Genomic DNA, 23463 nt, shown 5'->3' on the forward strand with positions numbered 1-23463 from the left:
GAAGCACACATTAACCAGATAACTGCTGCGACATATTGGCGCTTGGTAAACCTGAGAACAGCGTTCCGGTACCTCAGTAAGGAATCGTTCAAGACATTATACACTGTATGTCAGGCCCATACTGGAGTACGCAGCACCAGTTTGGAACCCACATCTGGTCAAACACGTCAAGAAATTAGAGAAAGTGCAAAGGTTTGCAACAAGGCTAGTTCCAGAGCTAAGGGGAATGTCCTATGAAGAAAGGTTAAGGGAAATCGGTCTGACGACACTGGAGGACAGGAGGGTCAGGGGAGACATGATAACGACATACAAAATACTGCGTGGAATAGACAAGGTGGACAGAGACAGGATGTTCCAGAGATGGGACACAGAAACAAGGGGTCACAATTGGAAGCTGAGGACTCAGATGAGTCAAAGGGATGTTAGGAAGTATTTCTTCAGTCATAGAGTTGTAAGGCAGTGGAATAGCCTAGAAAATGACGTAGTGGAGGCAGGAACCATACATAGTTTTAAGACGAGGTATGATAAAGCTCATGGAGCAGGGGGAGAGAGTACCTAGTAGCACTCAGTGGCGAGGCGTTGCCAGGAGCTGAGTCTCGACCCCTGCAACCACAATTAGGTGAGTACAATTAGGTGAGTACACACACACAAGAGATGAGCAAAGATGTGTCGATAAATACAATGAGTGAGTAAGAAATTTGGGTGAATTAGTGACTACAGTGCCTACAGGAAAGTGGGGAAACAAGCACGTGACTGAGGAGGCATCGAGGAGCGACAACTACGCTGGACCCAGGAGCCACGTAACGTACTGAGCCTTTTGTGGTTGTATGTCGGGGACTGGGTCTGGCCCTGCAAACACTGATAGCTGAGGGTCCTAAAACCCTGCTCTGGAGAGCTGAATATCATTATACAGCACTCAACGCTTAGTTAATGGGAGTAACTGGAAAGGGACTTTAGTGGTGCCACACACATCACAGTAGTGCAAAGGCCAGGACAAATACATCCAGTTTGTGAAAATTTGTGTGGACTGCCTCCAAGTGAGTCGCCTACCCTGGCAAACTCTGTTGACACCGAGCTCTGAGGTGGGTACCTCAGCCTCACAAGTGGCTTATAGGACAGATTTTCACAAATGATTGGAATTGCAAGAAACTTTGCCTGCATGCACATATAAAGGACTAACTTACTTGGTGTTGTAGCATATATCCTGATCTTCAACTTCCTAAGTCTAGCTTTAGCCCCTTTGGACTTCCCCTTGGGAACCACGTGCAACCGGGAGCATTAATTCCTGCAATATTCAATCGTTATTAGTGTCCTGCCTGCACCTCAGAAATTCCTATTTCCAAGAGGGTATGTATCCCCTAGTATAACTATGCAGACTCAGACCCTAGCCTCAGACGGCTCTGAGACACTGGTACTTACTGGGCATGCTCTCTCTCTGTAGCACGCCGAGCCCTCAGTAACTCAACCCACAATCTCCTAAGTCACTGGCCAGATCCTACGGGAAAAGGTGAATATCTCGTCTTACTGTATGGGCTGATGGAGGAGATCATCTACGGTACATCGAGGTGCCTCTACCAGATTTCCCCAGGTCTCACATGTGAAGACACGTGGGGGCGCCGCCTGCTGTTCACGGCACGTCTTCTCCAGTCGGTGTCTATCGTAAGAAGGACGCTATTCTGTCTTTGTGACCTGCGCCCCGCCATTCAAGCTAGGGCTGCCAGTTCTCCCTAGCTAACTTATCCTAATGTTTGCCTACATTATCGGCCTATTACTACCTATGTTAAGGTCTTAGGTCTACTCTATCATTATCTACAGATGCCTTAGTAAACCTAATATGAGTGTACTACCAGTAAACCTACCTACTCCTTCCCTGAAGAGTAAATCTATAAATTAAATAAGCTTACCAACCGTCAACCAGAGAATGCCGTGTTTGGGAGGGTTTAAGGGCCGCTTGGCTCAGACGACCAGACGCCCATGCTGGATCTGAGCTGTGGAACTATTTGGACCAAATAAATTTCCACACAGTTTGTTCAGGCACACACAGGTACTGTGCATGGATTGCCATACATAGCAGCACAGTGAGGGGAAACTTGGGATAGCCCAAGTGGTCAGACAGTGATCTGTTTTACTGCTAAAGTAAGGAAGAAGGCTTGGGAGACAGGACAGCAAAACGCACACACACGCCCATGTGAGTAAGAGGGCCATAAACTCACACCCTAACCTAGCGGTTACCTCTATTTACTCCCTTCCCCCCTTCCTCCTACACCCTATCACTCTTCCTCTCTTTTTTTTTACACACAGGGTTTGACAAGGTTAAGGATCCCTAGTTTTATTGACAAGCTATTTACAGGTTAAGGATTCCTAACTTTATTGACAAGCTAAGAGCTGTTACCTACATCAGCTCATTTGAAAGCATTTTTATTGTTATGAGACATACAAGTATGGAACAGGATGAAGTTGGAGCCATCTATGGGCCAGCATGTTCATTTGATCAACTGACGTTATCTCGTTGACATCATTATGCTGTACGAATGTGTTCCATACTCGAGTCATCCTGGGTATGTATGATCTCAGATGGAGTGATGTTCTGGAGAAGGGAACAGCCAGAGTGAAGTTGCTGCTTTCTGCCCGTCTTGTGGCATAAAACCTTGTTTCACGCTGTCCTCGAAGTGGATCCAAGTGTGGTACTTTGACAATATTGGCCTTGTACATAACAGTAAGGCCACCCACATCCCTCCTGTGTTGAAGGTTCTGCTGAAATGACAGATCTATTCAGGATGGGTCCAAGCGAGAGATGAGACATCTTGCTCTGTTCTCCACTCTGTCAAGCAGTCGCAGATGAGAGGGGGGGGGGGCAGGCAAACCAAGAAAGTGGAGCATACTCATGGTGTGAGCGTAATTGTGCCTCGTACAAAATCTTGGAACCCCTACTGTCAAGCAGATGCGAGATACGGCGAAGTGTTGTAAGCTTCCTGGCTGCCTTGTTTGCTAGATTTACATGGTTCTTCTTGGTTAGTTTGGAGTCAAATTTCACCCCAAGGATATCAACTTCTTCTCCAGGTGCCAACACCCTCCCATTCATCCTTACTACTGCACCAGCATTACCATCATAGTGCCTAGAGACCATCATCATTTGCATTTTCTCAGGTGCAAATGTTACTTGCCATCTATTTCCCCAAGCTGATATAGCTCTCAGCTGGTGATTGGTGTAGCTTAGAGCAGCTGGCATTTCTTCTCTTGGATAAGTGAATGCCCGTGTACAGTCATCTGCATATGCATGTGATTCTGGGATGAGATGAAGAAGGTCGTTGAAGTAGACATTCCATAACAATGGTCCCAGCACGCTTCCTTGTGGAACACTTGCCCCAATAGGATGTCTTGCTGATTCCGTTCCATTGAGAACTACACTTACAGATCTACCATGAAGGTAATCACTGAGGAGACATAGCATAGAGCCTGCAATTCCCAGTGCTTGAAGTTTTGCTAAGAGGCCCTGGTGCCACACCCGGTCGAAAGCACCAGCAATGTCCAGTGCTACCACACAGCTGACTTTGGATTCATCCAGTGACTGGTGCCACTTAGTGCAGAGGTTTAACAACAGATCAGCAGGAGAGTAACCTTTCCTGAAGCCATATTGATGATCACAAAGTAGTGAGTGGTAGTCAAAAAACTCTGTCATTTGTCTTGAGATTATTGTCTCAAGGATCTTGCCAGTGATTGACAGGAGTGACACTGGTCTGTAGTTGCTGATTTCTGCTCTGCTCTTCTTTTTGTGAACAGGGACTACATTTGCCTCTTTCCACAGAGGGGGCCATTTACAATGTACTAGGCAGTGCTGAAAGATGCGAGTTAGAGGTGCTGCTAGCTTGTCTGCACATCTTCTCAGCAATCTTGGGCTCAACTTGCCTGGGCCCACAGCCTTTTCTTGGTCAAGCGATTTAAGAAGGAAATGCACCTCCTCCCTCTCTCTCTCTCTCTCTCTCTCTCTCTCTCTCTCTCTCTCTCTCTCTCTCTCTCTCTCTCTCTCTCTCTCTCTCTCTCTCTCTCTCTCTCTCTCTCTCACTCTCTCTCTCTCCCTTATCCCTTTTTCCCTCCCTCTCCCTCTCCTTCCCTCCCTCTCTCTCCCTCTCTCTCTCTTTTTTTTTTACACAGGGTTTGACAAGGTTAGGTTAAGGATCCCTAGCTTTATTGGCAAGCTATTTACAGGTTAAGGATTCCTAACTTTATTGACAAGCTAAGAGCTGTTACCTACATCAGCTCATTTGAATGCATTTTTATTGTTATGAAACATACAAGTATGGAACAGGATGAAGTTGGAGCCATCTGTGGGCCAGCATTTTCATCTGATCAACTGACTTTATCTCATTGACATCATCATGCTGTACGAATGTGTTCCAAATTCGAGTCATCCTGGGAATAAATGATCTCAGATGAAGTGATGTTCTGGAGAAGGGTACAGCCAGAGTAAAGTTGCTGCTTTCTGCCCGTCTTGTGGTGTAGAAACTTGCTTCACGCTGTCCTCGAAGTGGATCCACGTGTGGGACTTTTACAATATTGGCCTTGTACATAACAGTAAGGCCACCAACATCCTTCCTGTGTTGAAGGTTCTGCTGAAATGACAGATCTATCCAGGATTGGTCCAGGAGAGAGATGAGATGTCTTGCTCTATTCTCTACTCTGTCAAGCAGTCGCAGATGAGAAGGGGGGCAGGCGAACCAAGAAAGTGGAGCATATTCAAGGTGTGAGCGTAATTGTGCCTCGTACAAAATCTTGCAATCCCTGCTGTCAAGCAGATGCGAGATATGGCGAAGTGCTGTAAGCTTCCTGGCAGCCTCGTTTGCAAGATTTACAATGTGGTTTTTTATGGTCAGTGTGGAGTCAAATTTCACCCCAAGGATATCAACTTCTTCCCCAGGTGCCAACACCCTTCCATTCATCCTTACTACTGCACCAGCATTACCATCTTGGTGCCTAGAGATCATCATCATTTGTGTTTTCTCAGGTGCAAATGTTACTTGACATATATTTCTCCAAGCTGATATAGCTATGAGCTGGTGATTGATGTAGCTTAGAGCAGCTGGCATTTCTTCTCTTGGATAAGTGAATGTCAGTGTACAGTCATCTGCATATGCATGGGATTCTGGGATGAGATGAAGAAGGTCAATGAAGTAGACATTCCATAACAATGGTCCCAGAACACTTCCTTGTGAAACACTTGCCCCAATAGGATGTCTTGCTGATTCTTTTCCATTGAGAACTGCCTTTAGAGATCTACCATGAAGATAATCACTGAGGAGGCATAGCGTAGAGCCTGCAATTCCCAGAACTTGCAGCTTTGCTAAGAGGCCCTGGTGCCACACCTGATCGAAAGCACCAGCAATGCCCAGTGCTACCACACAGCTGACTTTGGATTCATCCAGTGACTGGTGCCACTTAGTAGAGAGGTTTAACAACAGATCAGCAGGAGAGTAACCTTTCCTAAAGCCATATTGATGGTCACAAAGTAGTGAGTGGTAGTCAAAAAACTCTGTCATTTGTCTTGAGATTATTGTCTCAAGGATCTTGCCAGTGATTGACAGGAGTGACACTGGTCTGTAGTTGCTGATTTCTGCTCTGCTCTTCTTTTTGTGAACAGGGACTACATTTGCCTCTTTCCACAGAGGGGGCCATTTACAATTTACTAGGCAGTGCTGAAAGATGCGAGTTAGAGGTGCTGCTAGCTTGTCTGCACATCTTCTCAGCAATCTTGGGCTCAACTTGCCTGGGCCCACAGCCTTTTCTTGGTCAAGCGATTTAAGAAGGAAATGCACCGCCTCCCTCTCTCTCTATCTCTCTCTCTCTCTCTCTCTCTCTCTCTCTCCCTTCTCCCTTTCTCCCTCTCTCTCCCCCTCCTTCCCTCTCTCTCTCTCTCTCTTTCTCTCTTTTTTTTTACACAGGGTTTGACAATGTTAGGTTAATGATCACTAGCTGTCTTGGCAAGCTATTTACAGGTTAAGGATTCCTAACTTTATTGACAAGCTAAGAGCTGTTACCTGCTTCAGCTCATTTGAACGCATTTTTATTGTTATGAAACATACAAGTATGGAACAGGATGAAGTTGGAGCCATCTGTTGGCCAGCATTTTCATCTGATCAACTGACTTTATCTCATTGACATCATCATGCTGTACGAATGTGTTCCAAATTCGAGTCATCCTGGGAATAAATGATCTCAGATGAAGTGATGTTCTGGAGAAGGGTACAGCCAGAGTGAAGTTGCTGCTTTCTGTCCGTCTTGTGGTATAGAAACTTGCTTCACGCTGTCCTCGAAGTGGATCCACGTGTGGGACTTTTACAATATTGGCCTTGTACATAACAGTAAGGCCACCAACGTCCTTCCTGTGTTGAAGGTTCTGCTGAAATGACAGATCTATCCAGGATTGGTCCAGGAGAGAGATGAGACGTCTTGCTCTATTCTCTACTCTGTCAAGCAGTCGCAGATGAGAAGGGGGGCAGGCAAACCAAGAAAGTGGAGCATATTCAAGGTGTGAGCGTAATTGTGCCTCGTACAAAATCTTGCAATCCCTGCTGTCAAGCAGATGCGAGATATGGCGAAGTGCTGTAAGCTTCCTGGCAGCCTCGTTTGCAAGATTTACAATGTGGTTTTTTATGGTCAGTGTGGAGTCAAATTTCACCCCAAGGATATCAACTTCTTCCCCAGGTGCCAACACCCTTCCATTCATCCTTACTACTGCACCAGCATTACCATCATGGTGCCTAGAGATCATCATCATTTGTGTTTTCTCAGGTGCAAATGTTACTTGACATATATTTCTCCAAGCTGATATAGCTCTGAGCTGGTGATTGATGTAGCTTAGAGCAGCTGGCATTTCTTCTCTTGGATAAGTGAATGTCAGTGTACAGTCATCTGCATATGCATGGGATTCTGGGATGAGATGAAGAAGGTCATTGAAGTAGACATTCCATAACAATGGTCCCAGAACACTTCCTTGTGAAACACTTGCCCCAATAGGATGTCTTGCTGATTCTTTTCCATTGAGAACTACCTTTAGAGATCTACCATGAAGATAATCACTGAGGAGGCATAGCGTAGAGCCTGCAATTCCCAGAACTTGCAGTTTTGCTAAGAGGCCCTGGTGCCACACCTGATCGAAAGTACCAGCAATGTCCAGTGCTACCACACAGCTGACTTTGGATTCATCCAGTAACTGGTGCCACTTAGTAGAGAGGTTTAACAACAGATCAGCAGGAGAGTAACCTTTCGTAAAGCCATATTGATGGTCACAAAGTAGTGAGTGGTAGTCAAAAAACTCTGTCATTTGTCTTGAGATTATTGTCTCAAGGAGCTTCCAGTGATTGACAAGAGGGATACTGGTCTGTAGTTGCTGATTTCTGCTCTGCTCTTCTTTTTGTGAACAGGGACTACATTTGCCTCTTTCCACAGAGAAGGCCATTTACACTGTACTAGGCAGTGCTGAAAGATGCGAGTTAGAGGTTCTGCTAACTGGTCTGCACATCTTCTCAGCAATCTTGGGCTCAACTTGTCTGGGCTCACAGCCTTTTCTTGGTCAAGCGATTTAAGAAATAAGTGCACCTCTTCCTGCCTTATTGTCACCACTGACAGTTTTGACACAGTTCTTGCAGCTAACCAAGGAGGGTCCCTTGCTGGATCAGGAACTTGCATTTTGGTAGCAAAGTGCTCGGCAAATAGGTCTGCTTTCTCTTGACTGCTAGTAGAGGTGGTCCCATCCTGTCGATTTAGAGGTGGAATGAGTTCATCAGGCATATAACCTTGTCTGTCCTTGACCAGGGACCACCAGGTTTTGGAGCCTACCCTACCTGATGCTAGCTTTCTTCTTGTGTCCATCTCTCATTTAGCGATGGCCCACTTTTGAACGACACCCTTATGCTTACAGGCTTGACTGTGCAAGTTCCTGTTATAGGTGGTAGGATGTCTCTTATACCTTCGCTATGCCTTGTACTTAGCAGTAGCAGCCTCTCTACAACGAAAACCAAACCAAGGCTGATCTGTAGGCTTTGTCACATATTGCCGGTGAGGAATGTGTTCTTGTTGTAGATTAAGGATGTGTCCAGTGAAGGCTTTCACTTCGTTGTCAACATCCCCTTGGAGAAGGGCGTTCCAATTGGTGGTGGCGAGCTCAGAGCAAAGGGCTGGCCAATTACCCCTTTCCCATAGCCAGGTTGTGCGTGTGTACTCCTCACCTCATTCTGTTGGGATCTTAAGTGTCGTAAAAATAGCCTTGCGGTCAGATGATCCAACGTAGCCGAGGGGTTGACAAGTGACTATACCTTCTGCTAGATCGCTCACTACTGGGTCAAGGGAGGAGCCAGAGATGTGAGTAGGGAAATCAACAAAGTTTCTCATGTCAAATACTGCAAGAAGGTCATCAAAGTCCCTCTGTATAAGGTTATGGTTGAGGCCACCAACAATTATGACATGTTCACAGTTATGTTGTAGCAGAAAGGAATCCATATTTTCCATTTGGAAGTTGATGGGGTCTGCATGTTGCCACTGAGGTCTGTACATTGCACATGCTAGTACAGAGGTACTAGTGTTTATGCAGAGCTTGAAGAACATCATTTCAAGATGAGTAGGAATGGCAACATCAAAGTGCTGGGCATGAACACTTTTAGAGAAGCACACAGCAACACTTCCTCCTTGAACTTGCCTGTCTCTTCTCATCCATGAGGTGTAGCCAGCAATTCTTGTAAAATTTTCTGGAGTCCTGTCGTCCAAAATTTTTTCAACAACAGCTATCTCTCTCTCTCTCTCTCTCTCTCTCTCTCTCTCTCTCTCTCTCTCTCTCTCTCTCTCTCTCTCTCTCTCTCTCTCTCTCTCTCTCTCTCTCTCTCTCTCTCCCTCTCCCTTTCTGTCTCTCTCTTTCTCTCTCTCCCTGCCACTGTCCCCCCCTCACTCCCACCTCATATCCTTCTCTTCTGCCCTGCCTCTCTTCCCTTCCACCCCCTACAACACCCAGCTATCACAAACACCCACTCGAAAGCTCACAGGTTTGTTCTGGGGTTCAATGGGTTACCAAAGGAGGCTGAGAACCAGGGGTCTGGTGGAACCTGGGAGGGAAGATTGGGAGGCAGAGCTCAAAAAAAGGGAGGAAGACTGGGGAAGAAAACTAGATGAGCTTGACAGGAAAATGGAGGAGATGATAACTGCAGAGAGCAGGACATGGGAGCAACAAGCCATAGAAGTAGAAGCTAAGATACAGTGCTTAGAAGAGGAACTGAGAAACCTGAAACAGCTTAAAGAGAAAAATGATGGTGCAGACATAACATCAGGAACTTCTGCATCAGGCACAGACAGGGGGCCTGGAGAGAGCATAGATGCTATACTGCATGCAAGGCAAAGATGAGCACACTAGGAACAAATGAGGTCTGAAAACATTGAAGAGGCTATGCCATGTGCAGAAACTCTAACAGGCACCTGCAGGGGCCAGGAGCAGTTGAGCAGGAAAGACAGTCCACTGAGCATTGGGGCCTCAGAAAGGGAAGGGCTTGAAGGTAAGAATGCTCCACTGGATGCAATGAGAGGCACAATGGGAGGATAAAAGGGCAAGATCAGCTTTTTGTCTACGGGCTCCAGGAAGTTGAAGGGAAAACTTATGATGACAGGAAACAGAAGGAGAAAAAAGTGATTGAAGGTATCATGAAAGCAATAGGTGAGGGCGACATGACCCAGGTGGCAAATTTTCGGAAAATTGGGTGGTTAGCAAGGGGACCTAAATGGCCTCTCAAAGTAATTTTCAAGGCAGAATCAACTCAAACCATGATTCTGCAGGAGAAAGCACGACTGAGAGGCAAACAAGAGTACCAGAGTGTGTACCTCCATCGAGACAGAACACAAGAGGAAAGATTGATACTGAAAGAGAGAGAACAAAAACGAAAGGAGGAACGAGAGGAAATGACTAAGATGAGCAGAACCCAGATGCAGGTGGAAGGGTAAACAGACCCTCCAGAAACACCCACAGAAGGACTCCAACCGTGACAACCCCAAGGCAACTAAGCAATGTCAACCGACGCACACTGATCCCTCTGCCCCCACCCCCACACCACACCCCACCCATACAGCAACCCCTTATGGGAACTCTGTCCCCACACCCACCGCAACTCCCGGTAGGCACCCGGCAAGGCTCCGAATCCCCCAACCCCAATCTTCTCCCAGGATCACAGCATTAGAAAAGAAGTTGAAGGTTTGGTACACGAACACGGATAGAATAACGAATAAATATGAGGAGTGGCATGAAAGAATCAATGAGAAGTCCCCAGACATCATAGCAGTCACAGAAACTCACTGGGACAATAACAGACTCAATCTTCCCACCAGGATATCAGATCCTGAGGAAAGATAGAAGGAGCAGAGGGGAAGGAGAGGTTGCACTGCTCATAAAAGACCAATGGAGATTTGAGGAAATGGAAGGCATAGATGAGATTGGAGAAAGGGACTACATGGTAGGTACATTTCAGTCTGGGGAACATAGGGTAGCCATTGCAGTGATGTATAATCCACCACAGAACTGCAGGAGGCCAAGAGAGGAATATGAAGAGAGCAACAATGGTGGGCACACTGGCTGAGGTGGCAAGAAGAGCTCACAAGAGCAGAGCAAAGTTACTGGTTATTTGTGATTTCAACCACAGGGAGATCGACTGGGAAAACCTGGAGCCACATGGGGGTCCCGAAACATGGAGAGACAAGATGATGGATGTGGTACTGGAAAACCTTATGCATCAACATGTTAAGGACACTACCAGAGAGAGAGGGGAGGATGAACCAGCAAGACTGGATCTTGTGTTCACTCTGAGTAGTTCAGACATTGAGGACATCAAATATGAGAGGCACCTTGGAGCTAGTGATCACATGGTTCTGTGTTCTGAATACATAGAATTACAAGTAGAGAGGGTAACAGGAGTTGGATGGGAAAAGCCAAACTATAAAAATGGGGACTACACAGATAGGAACTTCCTGCAGGAGGTTCAGTGGGACAAAGAATTGACAGGAAAGACAGTAAATGAAATGATGGAATACTTAACAACAAAATGCAGGGAGGCAGAGGAAAGGTTTGTTCCCAAGGGCAATAGAAATAATGGGAAGACCAAAGTGAGCCCTTGGTTTACCCAAAGGTGTAGGGAGGCAAAAACTAAGTGCAACAGAGAATAGAAAAGTTACAGGAGGCAAAGAACCCAAGAAAATAGAGAGACTAGTCGAAGAGCCAGAAATGAGTATGCACAGATAAGGAGGGAGGCCCAGCGACAGTTGAAAACGACATAGCATCGAAAGCCAAGTCTGACCCAAAACTGCTGTATAGCCACATTAGGAGGAAGACAGCAGTCAAAGACCAGGTGATCAGGCTGAGGAAAGAAGGTGGAGAACTCACCAAAAGTGATCAAGAGATATGTGAGGAGCTCAACAAGAGATTTAAGGAAGTATTTACAATGGAGACAGGAAAGCCTCTGGGTGAACAGAACAGAGGGGGACTCCAACAAGGAATATACCAACAAGTGTTAGATGACATTCACACAACTGTGGAGGAGGTGAAGAAGCTGCTAAGGGACCCTGATACTTCAAAGGTAATGGGACCAAACAACATCTAATCGTGGCTCCTTAGAGAGGGAGCAGAAATGCTGTGTGTGCCACTAACCACAATCTTCAATGCATCTCTTGAAACTGGGCAACTACCTGAGGTATGGAAGACGGCAAATGTAGTACCAATATTTAAAAAAGGAGACAGAAAAGAGGCACTAAACTACAGACCAGTGTCACTGATGTGCATAGTATGCAAAGTAATGGAGAAGATTAACAGGAGGAGAGTGGTGGAGCACCTGGAACGGAAGAGTATTAACGCCAACCAGCACGGATTTATGGAAGGCAAATCCTGTGTCACAAACCTACTGGAGTTTTATAATAAAGTAACAGAAGTAAGAGACGAGAGAGAGGGGTGAGTTGATTGCATCTTCTTGGACTCCAAGAAGGCCTTCGACACAGTTCCTCACACGAGATTGGTGCAGAAGCTAGAGGACCAGGCACATATAATAGGAGGGGCACTGCAATTGATCAGAGAATTCCTGACAGGGAGGCAACAACGAGTCATGGTACGTGATGAGGTATCACAGTGGGCACCTGTGATGAGCGGGGTCCCACAGGGGTCGGTCCTAGGAACAGTGCTATTTCTGGTATATGTGAATGACATGACTCAGAAGTGTCCCTGGTCGCAGATGATGTGAAGTTAATGAGGAAAATTAAATCAGATGAGGATCAGGTAGGACTTCAAAGAGACCTGGACAGGCTGAATACCTGGTCCAGCAACTGGCTTCTCGAATTTAACCCCGCCAAATGCAAAGTCATGAAGATCGGAGAAGGGCAAAGAAGATCGCAGACGGAGTATAGGCTAGGTGGCAAAAGACTGCAAACCTCGCTCAAGGAGAAAGATCTTGGGGTGAGTATAACGCCGAGGACGTCTCCGGAGGCACACATCAACCAGATAATTGCTGCAGCATATAGGCGCCTGGCAAATCTGAGAATAGCATTCCTATACCTTATTAAGGAATCGTTCAAGACACTGTACACTGTGTACGTCAGGCCCATATTGGAGTATGCAGCACCTGTTTGAAACCCACACTTGATCAAGCACGTCAAGAAATCAGAGAAAGTGCAAAGGTTTGCGACAAGGTTATTTCCAAAGCTAAGGGGAATGTCCTACGAAGAAAGGTTAAGGGAAATCGGCCTGACGACACTGGAGAACAGGAGGATTAGGAGAGACATGATAACAACATACAAAATACGGCGTGGAATAAACAAGGTGGACAGAGACAAGATGTTCCAGAGAAGGGACACAGAAACAAGGGGTCACAATTGGAAGCTGAAGACCCAGATGAGTCAAAGGGATGTTAGAAAGTATTTCTTCAGTCATAGAGCAGTCAGGAAGTGGAATAGCCTAACAAGTGAGGTAGTGGAGGCAGGAACCATACATAACTTTAAGATGAGGTATGATAAAGCTCATGGAGCAGGGACCTAGTAGCACTCAGTGAAGAGGCGGGGCCAGGTGCTGAGTCTCGACCCCTGCAACCACAATTAGATGAGTACACACACACACAGGAACTATGAATCGACCCCTGCAACCACAACTAGGTGAGCACACACACACACACACACGAGCTGTGAATCGACCCCTGTTACCACAACTAGGTGAGTACACACACACACACACACACACACGTGAAGCAGTATTGCTAAATAGTGCTCCCAGGATATAGCGTTCTAGTGGCTGTCCTAAGATATTATTAGCGGTCATCGTACGTGAGTGAATCAGTGAACATACCTACAAGAGTGTAATAGCTTTCAAGAGTGCGAATAATGTGATAAGATGAAGAATTTTTACAATTTAAATTTGAATGAATTGTGAGTGAGGGAGGGTAGCAGTCAGCTGATCAGGCTGCTGGTGCAGTGTTGACACAAAATATCCAAACAGTTAATTGGGTTAACGGTGTGATCTGAAATATTAACAAATACATATGTTAGTTGGTTATAACAGCAGTGTAGTGATAAGGTCATGAAAGAGTGTTTAAATAAATACTGAAAGTAAGAAAAAATTAGTCAATCCCCAGCTGTTGGTGTTGTGAATGTAGCTAACATCATCAGACTTGTTATGACCATAATACTGTACTAAAGAAAAAAGAGGGAATACCAAGTCTTAAAAGAAAAAGAAAATAAAAACTTGAATGCATGATAAAGTTCCTGAAGGAGTTACAAAATTGAAGGAGTTGATATCAGCCGACCAGCAGGAACCTCCGTTGTTGTGCAGGCGACATCACTTGCCTATTTGTGGTTAATTTTGGTTAGTGTCTAAAGTCTCAGTGTCACGCCCTGCTGGTTGTATGCTATACCATCACTCTCTCCCTATTTCAGTACCAGGAGATAGATAGTGGTTAGTAAATTATCTAAATATCTCCAGGTAAACTACAGAAGAGTTGTGTAGCCTATTGAACCCCCCCACCCCGCCGTTTTTCTGAGGGACAAGATAGTAAACAAGTATGCACATACAAACACCCGTGTGCACCCGCAATTATTATTATAATAAACATTCGTATATATTAATAAGGAATTGAGTGAGAAAAAATAATCCTATAATCTTCAAAAAGTAAAGTAGCCTAGTGTGCGAAGATCTGGGCTGGGAGAGTACCGGTGAACCAACAACAACGAAGATCTGGGCCGGGAGAGTACCGGTGAACCAAGAACAATAACAAATAGTGTTAACCTGACCCCCCCCCCCTCTTTTTCAAAGAACGACAAGCTAGTAAACACACACACACACACACAAAGTGTACACAATTAATATTATATAGTATATATTAGTGCATATTAACAAGGAATTGATTGTGAACAATTTTTTATGATCTTCAAAAGAGTAGCGTAGCATAGTGTGCGCTCGAACACCCATACACCCCCACACCCACACATACCCACACACCCCCACACACATCCACACACACCCACAGACACCCCCACACACATCCACACACCCCCCCACACACCCCCACCCCCCCCACACACACACACATTGCCAGACTCACACATACACTCCCCCCCTCCCCCACCGACATCTCACTCCTTCACCTGATCCCTCCCCTCCCTCTTTCATCCTCCCCCTTCCCACCTCTCCCTCCTTCCCCCTCTCCCTCCTTCCCCCTCTCCCTCTCCCACTCACCCACTTGCTTCACTCTCCTTCCCACTCCCCCTTCCCACTAATCTCCCACATAGCCACAGTTCCTCCTCTACCTCCCCCCCCACACTCTGACATACACAATACTAACCTAACATACAGAATTACATAGGTTTCCCACTCTGAGGCAATCAGGATAAAACAAAAATGGGTTGTCAGAGAGCAACAAGAAAAACCAAGGGACAGGAGGAGGAAACTGCAAAGGAAGATTGGGCAGCACAGCTCACAAAAAGGGAACTTGAATGGGAAAAAAAACTAGAAGAACTTACCATGAGAATGGAAGAGAGGATAGACATGGAAAGCAGGAAGTGGGAGGTGCAAGTCAAAGCAGCAGAGGCCAGGATACAGAGTTTAGAAGAGGAACTAAAAAATCTGAAACAGCCTAAAGAACTAAAGAACATTTTGGGATTGACAACAGAGACTGCTACCTCAGTCACAAATAAGGGGACTGTAGGGAAAGAAGGAGCAAAACAGCATGTAGAAGCTCAATCAGTGGAGAATGTAGTAAATGAAAGACCTAAGCTATATGTGGAGGCCCTAACAGACCACAGCAGAGCCCAGGGAAAGCCGAGAAGGGAGAATGATAGGCCACTGAGCCCAAGTACATTAGCTAGTGAAACTGAAGAAAGGAAAGCTGCAATGGAGGAAATCAAATTGAATGAGAGGATACACAGGGATATGCAGTGGGAGAATGAAAGGGTGAGGTCAGTCTTTGTGTATGGGCTCCAGGAAGTTGAAGGGGATACATATGAAGCCAGAAAACAAGGGAAAAAAAAAAGCAATTGAAAGAATCGTGAAAACAATAGGAGAAGACGACATGACCCAGCTGGAAAATTTTCGGAGAATAGGGGGGTATGTAAAACAAAGAACCCGGCCAGTGAAAGTGACCTTCAAGGCAGAATCGACTCGGAACAGGATCCTGCAGGAGAAAGCACGATTAAGGGACATGCCGGCATACAGGAAGGTGTATCTCTACCGCGACAGAACACAAGCAGAAAGGCAGAAACAGAGAGAGATGGTACAAAGGCGAAAGGAGGAAAGAGAGGGGATGGAGAAGACAGACAGGAGATCCCAGACACAGGAAGATCAAATGCAGCCTCCCTCACAACTTCCTATAGAAGCCTCCCAACCAGGTCAACCCCAGTGCAACCAAACTCTCTAAACCAAAACACCCATGCCACATCCAATGCCCCCACCCACTGCATTACAAACTCCACCCCCACAGCAACCACCCATAGTTCCTTATCAGGTCTCCCACTTCCCCAACCCCAATACACCTCCCAGACCACAATCTTAGAAAAGAAGTTGAAGGTGTGGTATACAAATGCAGATGGAATAACAAATAAGTATGAGGAGTGGAACGAAAGAATCAAGGAGACATCCCCAGACATAATAGCACTCACAGAAACAAAACTCACCAGAATAATAACAGATTCAATCTTTCCAACCGGATATCAAATCCTCATGAAAGACAGAGGGAGGAGAGGGGGAGGAGGAGTTGCACTGCTCATTAAAAACCAGTGGAGGTTTGAGAAAATGGAAGGAATGGATGGCACGGGCGAAAGGGACTACTTAGTAGGAACAATCCAGTCTGAGGGACATAAGGTGATAATTGCAGTAATGTACAACCCACCACAGAACTGCAGGAGGCCAAGAGAAGAATATGATGAGAGCAACAGAGCAATGGTCGACACACTAGCCGAGGTGGCCAGGAGAGCACACATGGGGGGAGCAAAGTTACTAGTTATGGGTGATTTCAATCACAAGGAGATTGACTGGGAAAACCTGGAGCCCCATGGGGCTCCCGAAACATGGAGAGCCAAGATGATGGATGTGGTACTGGAAAACCTCATGCATCAACATGTTAGAGACACTACCAGAGAGAGAGGAGAGGATGAACCAGCAAGACTGGACCTTGTATTCACCTTGAGTAGTTCTGACATCGAGGATATCATGTATGAAAGGCCCCTGGGAGCTAGTGATCATGTGGTTCTGTGCTTCGACTACATAGTTGAGCTCCAAGTGGAGAGAGCAGCAGGAATAGGGTGGGAAAAACCAAACTACAAAAGGGGGAACTACTCAGGCTTGAGGAACTTCCTTCAAGACATTCAGTGGGAGAGGGAACTGACAGGAAAACCAGTACAAGAAATGATGGACTATGTGGCAACAAAATGCAAGGAGGCAGAGGAGAGGTTTGTTCCCAAGGGAAACAGAAACAATGGGAAGAACAGAACGAGTCCTTGGTTCACCCAAAGGTGTAGGGAGGCAAAAACTAGGTGTACTAGAGAATGGAAAAGGTACAGAAGACAGAGAACTCAGGAAAATAAAGAGATTAGCCGAAGAGCCAGAAACGAATATGCACAGATAAGAAGGGAGGCTCAGCGGCAATACGAAAATGACATAACAACGAAAGTCAAGACTGACCCGAAGCTGTTGTACAGCCACATCAGGAGGAAAACAGTCAAGGACCAGGTAATCAGACTGAGGAAGGGTGATGGGGAATTCACAAGAAACGACCGGGAGGTATGTCAGGCGCTCAACACAAGATTTAAAGAAGTATTTACAGTGGAAACCAGTAGGACTCCAGGAAATCAGAGCAGGGGGGTACACCAGCAAGTGCTGGATGAGGTACATATAACCAAGGAGCAGGTGAAGAAGCTGCTATGCGAACTTGACACCTCAAAGGCGGTGGGACCAGACAACATCTCTCCGTGGGTCCTTAAAGAGGGAGCAGAGACATTGTGTGTACCATTGACAAAGATCTTCAACACATCATTTGAAACTGGGCAACTCCCCGAGGTATGGAAGATGGCAAATGTAGTCCCAATTTTTAAAAAGGGAGACAGACATGAGGCACTAAACTACAGACCTGTATCACTAACGTGTATAGTATGCAAGGTCGTGGAGAAGATCATCAGGAGGAGAGTGGTGGAGCACCTGGAAAGAAACAAGTGTATAACTGACAACCAGCATGGTTTCAGGTAGGGAAAATCCTGTGTCACAAACCTATTAGAGTTTTATGACAAGGTGACAGAAGTAAGACAAGAGAGAGAGGGGTGGATCGACTGCATTTTTTTAGACTGCAAGAAGGCCTTCGACACAGTTCCTCACAAGAGGTTACTGCAAAAGCTAGAGAATCAGGCACACATAACAGGAAAGGCACTGCAATGGATAAGAGAATACCTTACAGGGAGGCAACAACGAGTCATGGTACGTGACGAGGTGTCAAAGTGGGCGTCTGTGACAAGCGGGGTTCCACAGGGGTCAGTCCTTGGACCTGTGCTGTTCTTGGTATATGTGAATGACATAACGGAAGGGATAGACTCAGAAGTGTCCTTGTTTGCGGACGATGTGAAGTTAATGAGAAGAATCAAATCGGATGAGGATCAGGCAGCACTACAAAGAGACCTGGACAGGCTACAAGCTTGGTCCAGCAACTGGCTCCTTGAGTTTAACCCCGAAAATGCAAAGTCATGAAGATTGGGGAAGGGCAAAGAAGACCGCAGACACAATATAGTTTAGATGGCCAAAGTCTGCAAACCTCACTCAAGGAAAAAGATCTGGGGGTGAGTATAACACCGAGCATATCTCCTGAGGCGCACATCAATCAGATAACTGCTGCAGCATACGGGCGCCTGGCAAATCTACGGATAGCGTTCCGATACCTCAGTAAGGAGTCGTTCAAGACTCTGTATACCATTTACGTCAGGCCCATACTGGAGTATGCAGCACCAGTTTGGAATCCACACCTAGTCAAGCACGTCAAGAAATTAGAGAAAGTGCAAAGGTTTGCAACAAGACTAGTCCCAGAGCTACGGGGATTGTCCTACGAAGAAAGGTTGAGGGAAATTGGCCTGACGACACTGGAGGCCAGGAGGGTCAGGGGAGACATGATAACGACATACAAATACTGCACGGAATAGACAAGGTGGACAAAGACAGGATGTTCCAGAGATGGGACACAGACACAAGAGGTCACAATTGGAAGTTGAAGACTCAGATGAATCAAAGGGATGTTAGGAAGTATTTCTTCAGTCATAGAGTAGTCAAGCTGTGGAATAGCCTAGAAAGTGAAGTAGTGGAGGCGGGAACCATACATAGTTTTAAGGCGAGGTATGATAAAACTCATGGAGCAGGGAGAGAGAGGACCTAGTAGCAATCAGTGAAGAGGCGGGGCCAGGAGCTATGACTCGACCCCTGCAACCACAAATAGGTGAGTACACACACACACACACACACATGTAAAACAACCACTGAAAAAATATTGAAATCCCAGGCTTTTTCAGGGTTTCTCACATTATCAACACCTTTAAAAATAATAGAACCGCAGAAGTGTTATACGGCTGAGATATCACCTCACATACATCACTCCCGTCCCAGTATGATGTGGGTGACAGTGTCATGGACCTTAAATTCTTCCCAAATTTTATTAATTACAAATTAATCTAATTTGTATAACCCTTAAATATTATTCATATTAAAATGAATACTATTTTTATTTTTTGTGAAGCTTGATTCAGTTACATTTCTGTCAACCATAGACCTGATTCATACAACTTTCTTGACCTTTGGAAAGTCTCTTGGGTGGTTAAAAATCTCACGTGAATAAACAGAGCATTAGACTCTCGTCATTTAAAATTAACACCTTTCTAAAATTTTCTCTTATACGTTTAAAGATATATTTTTTTCATTAATGTTAATGTATAAAATTTTAATTTTGCTCCAAAAGAATCTTAGAAAACCTACCTAACCTTATTATAACAAGAACAATTTATTTTAGCCTAACCCAACTAAATATATTTTAGATTTGTTTACAATAATTTAATACTAAACAAACACAGTATATATATATATATATTGTATTTCATTAGTAGATTTCGTGACTTTGTTTCATTGCTTCATGTGTATTTCAGGATTTGAGCCGTACGGGAGATAGCATCAGCGACGTGGAACATGTGCCTCAGAACCTGAGTAGAAGTGTCGGTGCGGAAGACTCCAGCAGACCACGAGACGACCACCATAATACTGGAGTGAAGCAGCAACCACAAACCTCCTTCGGTCCAGTGTCGTCACCATTCTTCTTCATGTGTCAGTACCCGAGGGCTGGGGAACCCACCGGGGGCGCCCAGGATGATGTCACCCTCAAGGTCACCTTCACTGGCAAGAAGACACCTGAGGTCGGCTATGAACCTCACGCTGTGTATGAAGGTCAGTGTTTGATCCACTTCCTAACGTAACACCTTCACATTAAGTATATTAGTATGTGTGTGAAACCACCAGAGAAGGAAACTGAATCACAAGTTTCTTGTCACTTTTCATCGATCAGGATTGATGATCCTTTATATTAAAAAAATATATATAGAACAATCATTTTAAAATCATTCGTTACTGTAGCATTCTTGTCACCATTATCAGAATAAACACTTGAGTTATGAGAGAATATTAAACAATGAGGAGACACAATATGCAAATTAACCTTGTGATGATCATGCAGCACGTAAACACTTTATATTCTAAATTATAATTTGATGACAGCGCCGTATAACCCATTTTAACCTAAATTTTAAACATAATAATAATGATAAGAATGATAATTATAATGATAATGATGATGTACCAGTTCACATATTTGATGTTTTACATGTTAGTGTTGATATTGTAAACAGCTGGAGTGTTAATCATGTTAATGATTAATTTTAATGTTAATGATAAATGGTTAATGTTTATGTTTTCTTGAGTGTCTACGTAACACCAGTGTTGTACTGGAAGAGTTATCATCCAGTGTTGTTTTCAGTGTTGGTGACAACCAGTGTTGTGTTAATGTTGCTGTGCTAATAGTGTTGGTAACAGCCAGTGTTGTGTTTAGTGTTGGTAACAGCCAGTGTTGTGTTTAGTGTTGATAACAGCCAGTGTTGTGTTTAGTGTTGGTAACAGCCAGTGTTGTGTTTAGTGTTGGTAACAGCCAGTGTTGTGTTTAGTGTTGGTAACAGCCAGTGTTGTGTTTAGTGTTGATAACAGCCAGTGTTGTGTTTAGTGTTGGTAACAGCCAGTGTTGTGTTTAGTGTTGGTAACAGCCAGTGTTGTGTTTAGTGTTGGTAACAGCCAGTGTTGTGTTTAGTGTTGGTAACAACCAGTGTTGTGTTTAGTGTTGATAACAGCCAGTGTTGTGTTTAGTGTTGATAACAGCCAGTGTTGTGTTTAGTGTTGGTAACAGCCAGTGTTGTGTTTAGTGTTGGTAACAGCCAGTGTTGTGTTTAGTGTTGGTAACAGCCAGTGTTGTGTTTAGTGTTGGTAACAGCCAGTGTTGCGTTTAGTGTTGGTAACAGCCAGTGTTGCGTTTAGTGTTGATAACAGCCAGTGTTGTGTTTAGTGTTGGTAACAGCCAATGTTGTGTTTAGTATTAGTAACAGCCAGTGTTGTGTTTAGTGTTGGTAACAACCAGTGTTGTGTTTAGTGTTGGTAACAACCAGTGTTGTGTTTAGTGTTGGTAACAGCCAGTGTTGTGTTTAGTGTTGGTAACAGCCAGTGTTGTGTTTAGTGTTGATAACAGCCAGTGTTGTGTTTAGTGTTGATAACAGCCAGTGTTGTGTTTAGTGTTGATAACAGCCAGTGTTGTGTTTAGTGTTGATAACAGCCAGTGTTGTGTTTAGTGTTGGTAACAGCCAGTGTTGCGTTTAGTGTTGGTAACAGCCAATGTTGTGTTTAGTATTAGTAACAGCCAGTGTTGTGTTTAGTGTTGGTAACAGCCAATGTTGTGTTTAGTGTTGGTAACAGCCAGTGTTGTGTTTAGTGTTGGTAACAACCAGTGTTGTGTTTAGTGTTGGTAACAGCCAGTGTTGTGTTTAGTGTTGGTAACAGCCAGTGTTGTGTTTAGTGTTGGTAACAGCCAGTGTTGTGTTTAGTGTTGATAACAGCCAGTGTTGTGTTTAGTGTTGGTAACAGCCAGTGTTGTGTTTAGTGTTGATAACAGCCAGTGTTGTGTTTAGTGTTGATAACAGCCAGTGTTGTGTTTAGTGTTGATAACAGCCAGTGTTGTGTTTAGTGTTGGTAACAGCCAGTGTTGTGTTTAGTGTTGGTAACAACCAGTGTTGTGTTTAGTGTTGATAACAGTAAACAGCCAGTGTTGTGTTTAGTGTTGTTAACAGTAACAACCAGTGTTGTGTTTAGTGTTGCGTAACAGCCAGTGTTGTGTTTAGTGTTGGTAACAGCCAATGTTGTGTTTAGTATCAGTAACAACCAGTGTTGTGTTTAGTGTTGATAGTGTTGGTAAGAGCAGCCAGTGTTGTGTTTAGTGTTGATAACAGCCAGTGTTGTGTTTAGTGTTGATAACAGCCAGTGTTGTGTTTAGTGTTGATAACAGCCAGTGTTGTGTTTAGTGTTGGTAACAGCCAATGTTGTGTTTAGTATTAGTAACAGCCAGTGTTGTGTTTAGTGTTGGCAACAGCCAGTGTTGCGCTCAGCTTTGATAACAGCCAGTGTTGTGTTTAGTGTTGGTAACAGCCAGTGTTGCGTTTAGTGTTGGTAACAGCCAGTGTTGTGTTTAGTGTTGGTAACAGCCAGTGTTGTGTTTAGTGTTGGTAACAGCCAGTGTTGCGTTTAGTGTTGGTAACAGCCAGTGTTGTGTTTAGTGTTGGTAACAGCCAGTGTTGCGTTTAGTGTTGGTAACAGCCAATGTTGTGTTTAGTATTAGTAACAGCCAGTGTTGTGTTTAGTGTTGGTAACAGCCAGTGTTGCGTTTAGTGTTGGTAACAGCCAATGTTGTGTTTAGTATTAGTAACAGCCAGTGTTGTGCTTAGTGTTGGTAACAGCCAGTGTTGCGTTTAGTGTTGGTAACAGCCAGTGTTGCGTTTAGTGTTGATAACAGCCAGTGTTGCGTTTAGTATTAGTAACAGCCAGTGTTGCGTTTAGTGTTGGTAACAGCCAGTGTTGCGTTTAGTGTTGGTAACAGCCAATGTTGTGTTTAGTGTTGGTAACAGCCAATGTTGTGTTTAGTATTAGTAACAGCCAGTGTTGCGTTTAGTGTTGGTAACAGCCAGTGTTGCGTTTAGTGTTGGTAACAGCCAATGTTGTGTTTAGTGTTGGTAACAGCCAGTGTTGCGTTTAGTGTTAGTAACAGCCAGTGTTGTGTTTAGTGTTGGTAACAGCAAGTGTTGTGCTTAGTGTTGGTAACAGCCAGTGTTGCGTTTAGTGTTGGTAACAGCCAGTGTTGCGTTTAGTGTTGGTAACAGCCAGTGTTGCGTTTAGTGTTGGTAACAGCCAGTGTTGTGTTTAGTGTTGGTAACAGCCAGTGTTGTGTTTAGTGTTGGTAACAGCCAGTGTTGCGTTTAGTGTTGGTAACAGCCAGTGTTGTGTTTAGTGTTGGTAACAACCAGTGTTGTGTTTAGTGTTGGTAACAGCCATTTTTGCGTTTAGTCTTGGCAACAGCCAGTGTTGTGTTTTGTGTTGGCAACAGCCAGTGTTGTGTTTAGTGTTGATAACAGCCAGTGTTGTGTTTAGTGTTGATAACAGCCAGTGTTGCGTTTAGTGTTAGTAACAGCCAGTGTTGTGTTTAGTGTTGGTAACAGCCGGTGTTGTGTTTAGTATTGGTAACAGCCAGTGTTGTGTTTAGTGTTGATAACAGCCAGTGTTGTGTTTTGTGTTGGCAACAGCCAGTGTTGTGTTTAGTGTTGATAACAGCCGGTGTTGTGTTTAGTATTGGTAACAGCCAGTGTTGTGTT

The 23463-nt window shown here is 44.7% G+C and overlaps 1 protein-coding gene across 1 annotated transcript in view; it reads left to right on the top strand.

The window, feature by feature from the left end:
• Nucleotides 1-23463, top strand: part of LOC128690364 (reelin) — an 871665-nt gene that overhangs the window by 35581 nt on the left and 812621 nt on the right. Inside the window, exon 3 of the mRNA XM_070089797.1 lies at nucleotides 19660-19954. Coding sequence (XP_069945898.1) covers nucleotides 19660-19954 — 295 coding nt within the window. The remainder of the gene's footprint in view (nucleotides 1-19659; nucleotides 19955-23463) is intronic.

Source organism: Cherax quadricarinatus, chromosome 29 (genome assembly GCF_038502225.1).
Source record: "Cherax quadricarinatus isolate ZL_2023a chromosome 29, ASM3850222v1, whole genome shotgun sequence".
Taxonomy (NCBI): domain Eukaryota; kingdom Metazoa; phylum Arthropoda; class Malacostraca; order Decapoda; family Parastacidae; genus Cherax; species Cherax quadricarinatus.